This window comes from Otolemur garnettii, unplaced genomic scaffold (assembly GCF_000181295.1).
Source record: "Otolemur garnettii isolate 467f Iridium unplaced genomic scaffold, OtoGar3 scaffold00055, whole genome shotgun sequence".
NCBI classification, from domain to species: Eukaryota; Metazoa; Chordata; class Mammalia; order Primates; family Galagidae; genus Otolemur; species Otolemur garnettii.
The window spans coordinates 6,863,396-6,877,991 of record NW_003852450.1 but is presented as its reverse complement, the minus strand read 5'-3'; the positions used below and the strand labels follow the sequence as shown (position 1 = coordinate 6,877,991).

Genomic DNA, 14,596 nt, shown 5'->3' with positions numbered 1-14,596 from the left:
TTTTTTGGTTGCAGCCGTCATTGTTGTTTGGCGGGTCCGGGCTGGGGATTTGAACCGGCCACCTTAGGTGTACATGGCTGGCGCCTTAGCTGGTTGAGCTATAGGCGCCGAGCCACAAATACAATTTCTAATTAATTTTTTTTTTATTGAGCAATCAGGATCACTAAAAGCTAAAATTTTCCAAATATGGTGTCAGTGCTATTATTTAGCAATAATAGCCTTCCTAATACAAAATGTATTACTTTTTTGTAGTTTTCAAAACTTTTTATTGTAAAGTAATTTTTAAACTGATAAAGAGTTGCTAAGGACCCGGCATGGTGTCTCATGCCTGTAATCCTAGCACTCTGAGAGGTTGAGATGGGTAGATTGCTGGAGGTCAGGAGTTTGAGACCAGCTGAGCAAGAGTGAGACCCAGTCTCTAAAAATTAGCTAGACATTGTGATGGGCACCTGTAGTCCCAGCTACTTGGGAGGCTAAAGCAAGAGGATCACTTGAGCCCAGGAGTTTGAGGTTGCTGTGAGCTATGACGCCATGGCACTCAACCGAGGGCAACATAGTGAGATTCTATCTCAAAAAAAAAAAAAAAAGTTGCTAAAATAGTGTAGAGAATTCCTGTGTATTCTTTACCTAGCATAGTTAAGTTTTGAACATAAATAATATTATTCGCTAAATAACATTTCTGCACCAACAGGAATGGTATTTATCTTTGTCCCTTGCATAACTTTGGGTTCCAGGGATATAAATAAATTTTGCCTGGAGCATGCATTCAAATCCCAGACCATTTTCTTTAAGGGCTTATTTCCCATTTGGTACCTATGTTTTCTTCAGAACTACTGCCAACTTATTTCAGTATATGGATCAAAAAGAATTCTTTCAAGTTCCTTCTGGCTTTCTGTCCTTCAGAAACTAGGCTTTTTTTGAAGATCAGGTTTGGATATTTGAGGCAGTTTTGTTGAAGCTGTAAAACCATGGTTTTTCCCTTCTATCTTTAGGATGAGAGTTTTCTTCTATCATTATCTTCCAAGGAAATCCAACTTGATATGTTTTTCTTGTTCTCCATTCCCCTTCTACCTCTTTGGTGTTGGTCCTTTCTTCAGAATAATAGTATATATTTTTAGTTCTTCCACTAATTTTTCATCAGTAGTCACCTTCTTGCTTTTTTTCCTCCCTATTTTCTCAATTTCCAGCTTCGAAGTGAAAAGGAGACACGGAATAAACTCATTGAGTCAGATCTGAATAGCAAATTGCAGAGTGGACTCTTTAAGAAGTAAGAGGCTTAAAGAAGGGGATGAACTTTACTGTGTGTGGGTGACATACTTAACTTTAGAATTTATACTGTGAAGAAATTCTGTGTTTAACTTTAGCCAAAAAGTCTGTCTGTAAACATGTGAGAAAGTTTGCAGGGGAAGTAGGTGATGTTGATACATAGGAGAGACACTGAGGATGGGTGAACATATTATAAACTCAGAAATTAACTGAGACTGTGTGCAGCATTTTTTAAAATCCTGGTTTAGGAGTTCTTATTCCCAGCGTCTCCCTCCCATACTGTAAGCTCAAGAACCATGTCTTCATGATTCCTGGCGTATAAAAAGTACTCAGTAAACATATGTTAAATGATTTTTTTTGAATATTTATCTGCCTTATCAGCATCAAAATTTATAGCCCTCCTTTTTTTCTGTGTGTTAAACCAGATCTCTAAAGTCATATACTAAAACATAATCTGCAAAAACCAAGGGCTCAGAACACACAGATGTAAAGAAGAATTTGAGTATGTTTCTGCTGTTGTCTCTGCATATAGGTTTATAGACTGGTTCCCTTTATTGTACCTGCTTGTCAGTGAACTTGAATGTTTTATCATTTTTGAATTTACACTCAAAATGTCATCTTTAATTTAGTAAAGAGAAGATGCTTTATGAGGAAGAGACACCCAAGTCCCAAGAAATAGAGGAAGAAAACAAAGAATCTAGCAGCTCCAGCTCAGAGGAGGAGGAAGGTGAAGATGAAGCTTCTGAGTCAGAAACTGAGAAGGAGGGAGGTAATGCAAAGATGTTCACAGCAAAGATACTCTATTTCTATAATGTGAGATTATTGCTTGTCAGAGAGCTAGCCAAGCCTCAGAGGGCTCCAAAACGAGGTCTAAGTTTAGTTTTCAAAGATGACATATCTATATCTCATAAAATAGCTAATGACTTGGTTCTAAAAGCTGTGAGCTATGTTAGAATATATCTACCAATTCCTGTGTAGCCATATGATAAGGTACACTAAGAATTCTTTTTTTCCTTTTGGCCGGGGCTGGGTTTGAACCTGCCACCTCAGGCATATGGGGCCAGTGCCCTGCCTTTTTGAGCCACAGGCGCCACCTGACACTGAGAATTCTTCTGTGAGGCAGTCAGTTGTCTTGACCTCAGATTGGTGGATGACAGAGACCAGATTCCAAAAAGTCAGTGTGCTGAAAAGCAGAGAAGGTGAAATCTTACAGAAGCTCTTATAGTCAAATGCTTTAAACCAATTAGTTAGAATTTGCATTTAGTTCTCAGATTTGTCTGATTCCTTACACAGAATCCTAAAGTGGTTTTTTTCTTCGTCATGTGAAGCTCCTTCAGTTCCTAAGAGATCAGGAAGGAACAAAATTATATTTACCTTTATGACTATTATTGACAACATAGATATCCTATGGAGTTTCTTAAGTTTATAATTTGACAAAATAGGAACTCCATTTCTGAAAGTGAAATGTTTAACGTGTTCAGACCAACGAGCTATGAAATTACCCATTGGTCTTGATGTATAGTCAGGCAAACACTAAGAAAAGAGTTTCTGGGCTTTACTTCATAGAGGAACAATGGCAAGAGAATAGTTCTCATAGATAATTGAAAGTTAATGATAAACTGGCTCGGCGCCTGTGGCTCAAGTGGCTAAGGCGCCAGCCACATACACCTAAGGTGGTGGGTTCGAATCCCCAGCCTGGGCCCGCCAAACAACAATGATGGCTGCAACCAAAAAATGGCCAGGCGTTGTGGCGGGCGCCTGTAGTCCCAGCTACTTGAGAGGCTGAGGCAGCAGACTCGCTTGAGCCCAGGAGTTGGAGGTTGCTGTGAATGTGATGCCATGGCACTCTACCCAGGGGATAGCTTGAGGCTCCGTCTCAAAAAAAAAAAAAAAAAAGAAAGTTAATGATAAACTAAGATTTTATGATTCATGTGCTCCACATTCACTGGCATGTTGTCTCTCTAAATTTGAGTTCATGATAAGATGAAATATTTCTGCTAGAAGACCAAGTTAGAGGGGAAAGGGTCACACATTAGATTTAAAATGGAATCTGTATTTTCCTCAGAACTCTGCCATAGCTGGCCTACCCATAATGAAGATACTTAACTCACTTTGTTGTCTGGGCCCCAGCTCCTGCTGAAGTCTGGCTTTGCTGACATGATTTCTCTCAATGATGGGAAAATACTGCTTTTCTTCATATTGTAATCTCTGAGGCTCATTGCATGTCACGAAAGGAATTTAGAGACTATCAGTTCTACAGAGAAGAAAGCACCAGCTAAATTTTCAGTATAGGAGATGACCTTTCATTGAGACTTGAATTTCTATTATTAATTGGGCCCATTTTGCTTTGGGAATGCTATATAGTACCTATCAAAATTTATAAATGTGCATCTTTTGATAATTGTATTATATGTGGAGTACTTCACATGTTATAGGCTTTAGTATTATTTGGAGTTACTGTCTTGGCTCTATGCTAGATCAGGCTTCTAAGGTTCTTTTAGCTACAAAGGTATTACAAAAATGGGAGGGAGCTACCTGAACTACTATCATTTGTAATTTGTACCCCTGCCTCAGGCCTCTTGTTTTCTACATCTTATCTTCACATCGCTATTGTAGTAAAACACCCATAGCATTCTTTTAACCATGCTACACCTCTTTCTAAAAACCTTCCATGTTCCACACCGCCTATTAGTGCTTATTCCAGTGCTATAAATAGGTAAGGACATATTCTAGCCAAATTGAACTGTTTGATTTCCTCAAAAATGCCATGACCTTTCCTACTCTGGAATATTTATTTGTACCTTAGAATATATTTCAGTTCATCAAATGCTTATTGAGTGATTTCTGTTAGAAACAATAGGATGTAGTATATTGAAAAAGTTTTTCTTTAGGTTTTTGTGGTATAGGAGGCTGAAAGGGAATGGTCACTTCACTATTCTTCCACTGCATGGTGATTACTTCCTTTTTATGTCCTTCTAGTATTGCACACCTACTACTATGATGACTATCCCACTCATCATTTAGGCTGGGAACTCTGGGTTTATCACTATATACCCAGGTCTCAGCACTGTGCCTGCTATGTGACAGGCATTCACATTCATTGACTATTATCTAGTAGGGGAATAGAAAGGTGTGTACTTGAATGAAATACATGTCACATGAGAGATATAAATGCAGTCAATGGTACTCACTAGTATGAAAGATTATAACTAGTTCTGGGAGTTATAATAAAACTTTACATTTGTAGTGCTTTTTATTTTGCGATATTTTTAAACATTTTTATTTAATCCTCACAACCACACTCTGAAGTATATACTATTATCACCACTTTTTCATATGGGGAAGTTGACATCACAAGAGGTTAGGTGAATTAGGTTCATAGCTAGCAAGTGACATGCCTGAGATCCAGGCTTCAATCTGGGACTCCTTAGAGTATGAGGGATCCAGTAGAAATTATCTGTATAAGAAGTGAAAGATAAAACTGGAAAAGGATAAGATCCCCCAGGGAGAGATTGTAGATGAATTTTATACAAGATATCACTAATAATGTGGAGATAGTTGTTAGTTTTCGGTTTTTGTCTGAAAGTTGGAGTTGAAGCCTGACAAGATGGGAGTACAGTTGAGTTTATTTCCTTTTGCCAACTGCCAACTAGAGATTTCATCTTAGTTTGAGTCCAAGTATCACATTTGCCCTAATAATCTGTTTTGATAATGGGCAAACCTATTTTATTAGCGGAAAAGGGCATACATACAAAGATAAGATTTTTATACTTGTACGTGTTGCTTCTCTTGTCTTAACAGATAAAAAGCCAGAAGCCATTGTCAACCATTCCAACTCTGAAAACAAGAGTAGTATCACAGAGCAGATACCAGCGCCTGCTCAGAATACCTTCTCTGCCTCTTCTGCTAGAAGAGTAAGTATTTTGGAATTAATCTGGGTATTATATTTTACCCTACTGCAATAATACATACTAAGATACACCTTAAAGATACATTCTTGTAAAACAATACTGATGCATTCTTGCTGTCATTATCTGCTCCCATAACAAAATACCACAGACTGTGGCTTAAACCAGTTGGTTCTCAACTTTTTTGGCATCAGGGACCAGTTTCATGAAAGGCAAGTGTTTCCACATATGGAGCAGGGGTTGGGGACATGAGGAGGTGATAGAACAGGAGGCAGTGTTCAGGTGGTGCAGGCAGTGATGCTGTGTGGGCCTCTGACCAGTACTAATCCGTGGCCCCAGGACTGGAGACTATAGGCTTAAACAACAGAAATTAATTTCTCACAGTGCTGGAGGCTAGGAAGTCCCAGATGAAGATACTGGCCAATTCAGTCCTGGTAAGGGCTCTCTTCCTGGCTTGAAGGTAGCTGCTTTCTCACTACATCCTAATATGGCAGAGAGAGAGAGAGAACACGAGCACAAGCGCTCTGGTATCTCTTACTCTTCTTATAAGGGAGCCAGCCCTATCAGATTAGAGCACTACTCTTTTCCCTTCATTTAATCTTTTTTTTCTTTTCTTTTTTTTTTTTGAGACAGAGCCTCAAGCTGTCCCCCTGGGGAGAGTGCCATGGCTTCACTGCTCACAGCAACCTCCAACTCCTGGGCTCAAGCGAGTCTCCTGCCTCAGCCTCCCAAGTAGCTAGGACCACAGGCGCCCGCCACAACACCCGGCTATTTTTTGGTTGCAGCCATCGTTGTTTGGTGGGCCCGGGCTGGATTCGAACCCGCCACCTTAGGTGTATGTGGCTGGCGCCTTAGCCACTTGAGCCACAGGCGCCGAGCCCATTTAATCTTTATCACTTCTTCACAGGCCCTATTTCCAAATACAGGCACACTGGGGATTAGGGTTCAATATATGAATCTGGGGAGGACACAAACATTCATTCCATAACATTGCCCCTCAAAACCTATCAGCTCTTGCCAAACAAATTCAGCTACAGTGTGTTAAGATAATAGAATAGACTGGGACCAAAGAAATTTTGTCAGTTACGTATTTTCTTTTTATCTGAAGATAGCTGTATGTAATGGAAGATATCTAGCTTCCAGCATTAATTGTTTTGATAACTATTCTCCTTTTTCTGTTTCTCCTTTGAAATTTTATTTTCATGAGTAAAGCCTGTATGATAGGTAGAGAGCAGAGGTGATAGGACTTGTTGAAATACTAGATGCACTGCCCTCCGAAACTTTCTGTAGGCTTCTAGTCAGAGAGACAGAGTTGAATGATGACCCTAGTCTACAAAGTATAAATTTAGTTTTGAGGTTAAGAATTGATCTGAGTTCTTTGGCATGAAGCTGTTGAAAAAGCCCTGTTGTTTTATACATACTAACGTATTCATCTTAGCACTTCATGGATGGGAAAGATCATTGTATGGTATGCTTGTAGAAATGGGATAAATAAATAAATAAATAAATGCTTGTTTATTACTAGAAGCATCATTTTTAATCATTAAGGAAGTTTAAAATAGAATGTAGTCCTCACTCATCCAGTTATTTGGTTTTCCCTCATGTATTGCTGTTTATAGGGATGATTAAATTTCCTACTTTTTTTAAAGAAAAAATCCTAAATTAAATGATATATGTAAACACACATATATACTTATTCCACTTTGCCAGAATAGTGCTAGGAAAGGTATTTTTTTCTCCTTAGAATTGAGGTAGTTTATAAAAAGCAGACATGATTGAGCCTCTAAAGCTGGAGGAATACATAAGTGTATTCATTCAGATGCTTAATGAAAACAGAAAGTCTGAGTGTGAGTTGGAGACAAGTGATTTAATGTTTTTATTGATTTTTACTAGGCAGGAAAGGTGATGTGGTATTGGGAAAACTATCTAAACCTTTTTGCAAAGATCCCTAGAGTTCAGGAAGGGGCTGGTGGCTGGTGTTCCAAAGACCAGTTGTGCCCCAGACTAGTCCTTAGGCTAATGCTAGTCTATGAATTTTTCCTGGTTTATGGCAAAATGAGATCATTAAAGACAAAGCTATCTTTTCTGAGAAACAGTGTCTCATTCTGTTGCTCAGGCTGGAGTGCAGTGGTGCAGTGATACCTCACTGTAGCCTCAAATTCCTGGGCTTAAACAATCCTCCTGCCTCAACCTCCCAAATAGCTAGGACTATAGGTATGCAACATCACACCTGGCTATTTTTAAAAGATTTTGGAGAGATAGGTCTCTCTATATTGTTCAGGCTGGCCTTGAATTCCTGGCCTCAAGTGATCCTTGTGCTTCGACCTAAAGTACTAGGATTATAAGCATAAGCCACTGAGTTAAGCCTGTACAGGATATTTGTTTGTTTGTTTGTAGTTTTTGGCCAGGGCTGTGCTCGAGCCCACCACCTCTGACATATGGGGTCAGCACCCTACTCCTTTGAGCCACAGGCACCGCCCGTTTGTTCATTTTTTTAATGAAATGGTGATAGATAGGGCAGCACTGTGGCTCAAAGAGTAGGGCGCCAGCCCCATATACCGGAGGTGGTGGGTTCAAACCCAGCCCTGGCCAAAAACTGCAAAAAAAAAAAAAAAAAAAGAACTGGTGATGATAGTGAGTTGTTCAAAAAGAGACCATCTTTATGAAAGATGATCTCTTGGCAAAATAAAGAAAATGGCAACCCTTTGACCTCTAATTTTTTTTTTTTTAATTTTGCTGGTCAGTTAAATCTAAAGCTCTTAGAACTGCTGCCCTGATCAAATGAGTTTTCTTGAAAGTAACAACTAGAATTTGAGTTCAGTGTCCTTTACTGTTTTTACTGGTATTAACTGATATCAGCTTATCCCAGTACCTTAACACATATTTATAAATTAGCTCATCTTGTTTTTCCAGTTTCCACATATTATAAGGAGGAATTATGCTTATCATCACCATGTCACGTTATCATCATGTTCATTATGGATTGAACATGTAAAACCTAAAGAAATGCATTATCTTATTTTCAGTTACACAGTGAGTCAAGAGAAGATGTACTACTAGAATACAATTTTCTGATGTTCTAGGTTAATACTAATTGCACAGGGAGAACAAATGGTGTTTAATTTCTCAGAACAACTTTGTCAGGTAGGAGCATTGTGTTAAGAATCTGAGGCTATTTCTGGCTTAGGGAGAAAGAGAATCTTGAGGGTAATTAGCATTTGCTAGGTGAGAAAGAGAATATTGGCAGAAAACCTCCATGTATTTGTTTCTTTTTTTTTTTTTTTTTATTGAATGGTAACTATGTACATTAATGCACTTCTGGGGTACAGTGTGGGGTTTTCACATGCAATCTGAAATACTTCCATCAAACTGGTCAACGCAGCCTTCATGTCATTTTCTCAGTTATTGTTTTAAAATGTTCACATTCTACTCTTAGAAAAATTTACTTGTACCCCTATAAGATAAACCTCAGAAGTGATCCCTCCAAACCCCCTCCCTCCACCCATTCCCCCCTCCCTTCTCCCTCCCCCCTCCCCATATTCTTAGGCTATTTTGTTATAGCTTTCATATAAAAGGTATAAATTAGTTTCATAATAGGGGTGTGTACATTGGATACTTTTTCCTCCATTCTTGTGATACTTTGCTCAGAAGAACATTCTCCAGCTCCATCCATGTGAACGTGAAGGATGTAAAGTCTCCATCCTTCTTAATGGCTGCATAGTATTCCATGGTGTACATATACCACAGTTTGTTGATCCATTCGTGGATCGATGGGCACTTGGGCTTCTTCCATGACCTGGCAATTATGAATTGGGCTGCAATAAACATTCTGATACAAATGTCTTTGTTGTAATGCAATTTTTGGTCATCTGGGAATATACCCAACAAAGGAAATGCGGGGTCAAATGGCAGTTCTATTTTTAGTTCTCTAAGTGTTCTCCAGATGTCTTTCCAAAAGGAACATATTAGTTTACATTCCCACCAGCAGTGTAGTCCATGTATTTGTTTCTTATACTGCCTTAATGTTGCCTCCCTGAGCTTAGTTAAGTGTGGAAAAGGCAAATAAACTGAGATAGAATCATCAAGGCATTTTATTTTCTTTGTTTCTTTCATAGTTCTCCTCTAGCCTTTTTAACAAGTCAGAAGAGCCCAAAGATGAATCTCCTTCTTCGTGGAGATTGGGACTCAGAAAAACTGGCAGCCACAACATGCTAAGTGAGGTGGCCAACTCCAGGGAAGCTCTAAGGGACCGAGGCTCTTCCATCTACCGCTCCTCATCAAGCCCTCGGATTTCTGCTTTGCTGGACAACAAAGATAAGGTGCAGTTTTGGCAGTGTATGAGGAATTCCAAGGCAGTTTTCTTCCTTGAAAATTCAATCTTGGGAACAAAATATGTTCTAGTTCCTAAGTTGATTCTGGAAGTACAAAGCCTTTAAAGGGAAGCAGGTACATTGATTATTTAATTAAGTAGCTATTTGCTTGCTATTATTTGCGGTGCCAAAAAAGAAAAGCTTTAATAGCTTTTCCTTTTGGCTTACCTTTACATTCATTCTTCCTTACCCCTTTACTTACAGCATAAAGTGGATCAGAATCATGAAAATTTGGATATGGCCCAAAAGATTCTTTGAACTAATACAGACACTTCCTTTTTGATGTTTAGAAGCAAAATTTCTTAGCTGGGCTTTGAATCCTAATGAAGCTCAGGCAAATTAGCACTTACAAAAAAATTTCTTAACTTGTCATTTTTAATTAATTTGGAAGTATGATCAAGCTTACTTTACAAGCAGTTCATCTAAGATAAATATATTTTTATTTTCTTCACTTTGGGTTCCAGATTTTATGGGAGTTCACTTAGTGCTTTTCTCTGGGGTCAGGTATTCCTTGTAATCATAGTCTTCTTATTTTTTGTGTTTAATTTATTTACTTTTACTTTTGTTCTGGTCCTCTGGCTTTGTTTTGCTTTTTTATTTTTTTTTTTATTTATTTTTTTTGAGGCAGAGTCTCATTTTGTTGCCCTCAGTAGAGTGCCATGGCGTCACAGCTCACAGCAACCTCCAACTCTTGGGCTTAAACAGTTCTCTTGCCTCAGCCTCCCAAGTAGCTGGGACTACTGGCACCCGCCACAAGGCCCGGCTATGTTTTTGTTGTCATTGTAGTTGTCATTGTTGTTTAGCAGGCCCAGGCCAGGTTTGAACCCACCAGCCCCAATGTATGTGGCCAGTGCTATAACCATTGAGCTACAGGCACCAAGCCGGTCCTCTTGCTTTGTGTTGCATTTCTGGAGTCTACTTAGTGAGCTGAGGCATAACAGTTCATTCATTGCATATGTCCCTGTGGAAGCTTCATTTCAAGAAAGAGGTGCTGGTGACTATCTAAGGCTTATTTCATGAAGGATATTTGAGTGGGGCTTTCTGTTTGCGGCTTTTCAAAGGCTCTACCTCTGTTTTGGCAGAGCTGCTGCTGTATGTAATTTGTGCTGTTTTCTTTATTTGATCATTGTGACTTTTCTCAAGAGATTTATTTCCCTAAATATTATTTTTTAATGGAGGAAAGTTAGCAGTAAGCTTTTGAAAGCTAACTTTTTAAACTGAAATTCCACTTTATCACTCAAAATGGAATTGATGTTGAATCCAGAAATAAGATGATATAGGTATATTAAGTTTGTTTTTATCCAAAATGTTTCACATCGTGTCAGTATTGTATCTTTCTTGTGCTTTACTTATTTTTATTTTATAGGAGAAAGAAAACAAAAGCTATTTTAGTTCACTAGCTCCTCAGAGACTCAACAGCACAAGTGACATTGAAGAAAAGGAGAACAGGTAATTCTAATACAGGCCAAGAGATAGTCTTCTTTAACTCTGCTGGACATAGTTAACTCCTGGCCATTATTTCTCTATACTTTTTTTCACAGATGTCCTTCACACATTATAAATTGTTTATTCCTTCTGGTTAGAATACCTCTCATACCCCCTTACATACTTAGACTTTGCCAGTTCTTAATTCAAACTCCAGCTTAGATATTACTGTCTTTAGAAAGTTTACCCTAGCTCTTCAGAGTATGGATTGGTTTTAGGCCACCAGCAGGCTCTGTAAAGATAAGGTCTATGTTTGTCTGGTTTCTCAAGGATCCCTAGTACCTAGCATAGTGCCTGTGAGGTGGTAAACTTAAAATAATGTTATTTAATTCAATTGTGCAACTTCTAATTTGTAAGTAAATAAAATTAAAGTCTTCCTAATCAGTTAAAATGAATACAGAGACTTTGCAGTATCACACCATCTCAGAAAATAATCTGATCTAGAACCTTTCTTCTCAAGGTGTGGTCCCCCAACCAGCAGTATTGCCATCACCTGGGAGCATGTTAGAGTTACAGAATCTTTGGCTCCACTCAAGATGAATAGAATCTATTTTAACAAAATTCCCTAGGTTATTCAAATCCATGTTAAAGATTGAGGATAAATGCTCAAGAGAACCTTGTGAATCCAGCCCATAGCTTTCGTAGCAAAAACCTTGGCTTAGCAATTGTGGATCAAAAATCCCACTATAGCCATTACCTGGATACTTTTTCATGTATAATGCTAAAGAGCTTTCTTTCTACCTACCTTTTTTCCTTCTGTAGTAACCTCTTTCCTTAGTAAGACTTCTCCGTCTTCTACAATTGTCACTTCTCTGCTTAACTTATGAGTCATTTACCACTGGGAACTGATTGCAAGGCACTTTTTAAATGAGAAACAAAAGTGACTTCTCATTATAAAAAGATTAGAGATCTTTGACAATGAAGAATATGGTATCTTTTGAAATTACTTGGCTTTGAAGCTGATTTTTAAAAAAAACAAATATTTATTCATCCTCTGTACAGAAAACAGGTATATAAAACCAAGAATCATCTGAAAAATGTGTCCATTTCTTTAACCATGTTACACTTTGTCTATCTGGGTTTTCTCTCTCTGTTTGCATTGTATCACAGACAGAAACTAGTGCTAGGAATCAGTGTTTTGTTTTCCTTTCATGCCTCCGCAGAGAATCAGCTGTTAATCTAGTGAGGAGTGGCTCCTATACCCGGCAGCTATGGAGGGATGAAGCCAAAGGAAATGAAACCCCACAGACAATTGCTCCTTCTACCTATGTATCAACCTACTTGAAAAGGTACCAGGCTTAAAGGGGTGGGAGATGATTTTCTTTCACTTTGGCCATGGAAATATGGTTAATAATTGTAGACTTTTAAATATTCAACTAGCATCAAAAAAATGAATTAAAAATTACTTTTAGATTTTTTAGAGCTAACACCTTGACTAATTTAAAATTAAAATTAATTTATTCTCTTAATAACTGAATTAAAAGTAAGCTAATTCCAAATTCTCACTACAGATCTGGCTTTATATTCCATCCTTTCGGTCCTATTAAAATCTTCAATCAGAAGTGACATCTAGTAATCTCTGGGCAAGACTGAGTTTAAATCATCCTTGTCCAGTAGCTGGTTCTCCTTTTTCTAAAATTAGAGTAGTTCTTCTCTCAAGAGGGGGGAGGAAAAATGGGGACACTTTAGGGTGGTGAGGGGAGGAAAATGGGGAGTTTTCTACTGCATTTTGAAGTTTCGTATTGAAGCTTGTTAATTTAGGGACTTGAGTTGTTTTTTTTTTTATGACTTTAATGGCCCTCAGATCCATCAAGATGTGAAACTCGCAAGTTTGGTGCAGAGAAGGTACATGGGTTTCCTTCCTCTTTTCTCATATATATTCCCTTTTCTGCAATTATTTTCTTTGCCATGTACTAGCCAGCAAACAAAGCCCCTTTGCCAGAGCCATTAAGCTATAAAATGTACTTTATTAATACTCCAGTTTGAACTTTGCTGCTGATGTGAAAGGATCTATTTTTCATTGCTTACTTTGAATTCTTTCTTCACTTCCATTTAACCCCTCCAACTGCCTTCTCACATCGTAGCCTTCATCATTATGTTTTGTAGATTATTCACTGGCTACCTTAACATCAGGCTTTGGCCATAGACTATGAGAAAATTAACTCTTTGGTATCAAAACTAATTTCCACTTGACAGGAGGGATTTGGCAACTAGCTAATGTTGGACCATGGGAAGTAGTAAGCTACAAAACAGCCACTGTTACCTTTTTTAAATTTTCAGATTAATATGGGGGTACATAAATTTAGGTTACGTGAGATCACTAAACTCTACTTGCATACTTTCATAGTTGAGCCCTTTCTTATAAGAGGTATCTGTAGAACTAAAGAGCATTAAAAGGCAACAATGAGTGCATGTGATGCTTGTTTTCTCACTGTTGCCTTTTAATGCTCTTTAGTTCTGCAGATACATCCCATAAGGAAGGGTTCAACTTTGCAAGTATGCAATTAGAGTTCAGTGATCTCATCGTCTCTATTATTTAACCAGGTGTTTTTAGCTTTGTGAGACTGTCACATGTTTGTCTTAATGACTAAGGCCTTGGTCTACCCCAATACATTATTCTTTATAGCTGAGTCCAAGAATAAGAAAACTTTTCTAAGAAAATGATATTCTATATCTAGGAAAGAGAGAAATTTGACACTTAATTTCCAGGCCTGGAGTTATTTTGTGGTGAATTTGTTGATTTTCATGATCCAAATCATTAGCAAATGGGACGAGTAGCATTTGGTTGAATAGATGTAGTTTGGCAAGTTATGATGAACAGAGGAGGGAAGAGCTGCCTCTGTTTAGGGCGGAAAGTATACTTAATGATGTGAGGACTTTTTGAGAAAAAAAATCTACACCTTGCTTCATACTTGGATTTCTAAAGCTCTGCTGCTACAACCCTGAATCACTTTATGATTTTATAAAATCCTGTCTTCTGATGTTTTCAAGGGAAAGAATCACATGCTATCATCATTTAAAAGAGAAAGTCTGAGGAGAAATTTGTTATTTGCTGGCTATGCTAAAGCTTGGTTTACTTTCCATTTTCTAGTTCATCTCATGTCTTTTTGCAGAAATTCCTTTTCTGTGGCCTTAGGCTTCATAGCCTTTTTTTGGTCACCCCCTTCAAGTATCTCATTACTGTTATAGCCAAGAAATATTTTTGAAAAAAACATTTTTTGGGGCAGTTTTTGGCCAGGGCTGGGTTTGAACCCACCACCTATGGCATATGGGGCCGGTGCCCTACTCCTTTGAGCCACAGGCGCCGCCTTTATTTTTGAAATTTTAACCCAAATAATTTTTTGCTACAATTGAGTCGGTTCTTACCTGTCTTCAATATTGCTCAGACAGTATTACTTTCCAGACTTAACACTTCATATCCTCCCTACTCCTTTGAGCCACAGGCGCTGCCTTTATTTTTGAAATTTTAACCCAAATAATTTTTTGCTACAGTTGAGTCGGTTCTTACCTGTCTTCAATATTGCTCAGACAGTATTACTTTCCAGACTTAACACTTCATATCCTCCC

General features: G+C 38.2%; 1 protein-coding gene across 4 annotated transcripts in view; it reads left to right on the top strand.

Moving 5' to 3' along the window:
• PPP1R12B (protein phosphatase 1 regulatory subunit 12B) overlaps positions 1 to 14,596 on the top strand; it is a 246,089-nt gene that overhangs the window by 83,221 nt on the left and 148,272 nt on the right. For 2 of the 4 annotated variants that reach the window (XM_023514580.1, XM_023514579.1), the window contains exons 7-12: positions 1,188 to 1,267; positions 1,896 to 2,035; positions 5,068 to 5,180; positions 9,290 to 9,493; positions 10,911 to 10,993; positions 12,193 to 12,318. In XM_023514580.1, coding sequence (XP_023370348.1) covers positions 1,188 to 1,267; positions 1,896 to 2,035; positions 5,068 to 5,180; positions 9,290 to 9,493; positions 10,911 to 10,993; positions 12,193 to 12,318 — 746 coding nt within the window. Of the gene's footprint in view, positions 1 to 1,187; positions 1,268 to 1,895; positions 2,036 to 5,067; positions 5,181 to 9,289; positions 9,494 to 10,910; positions 10,994 to 12,192; positions 12,319 to 12,833; positions 13,343 to 14,596 lie in introns of those variants that run through there. The other 2 variants (XR_002774006.1, XM_023514581.1) reach the window with 2 other exon arrangements.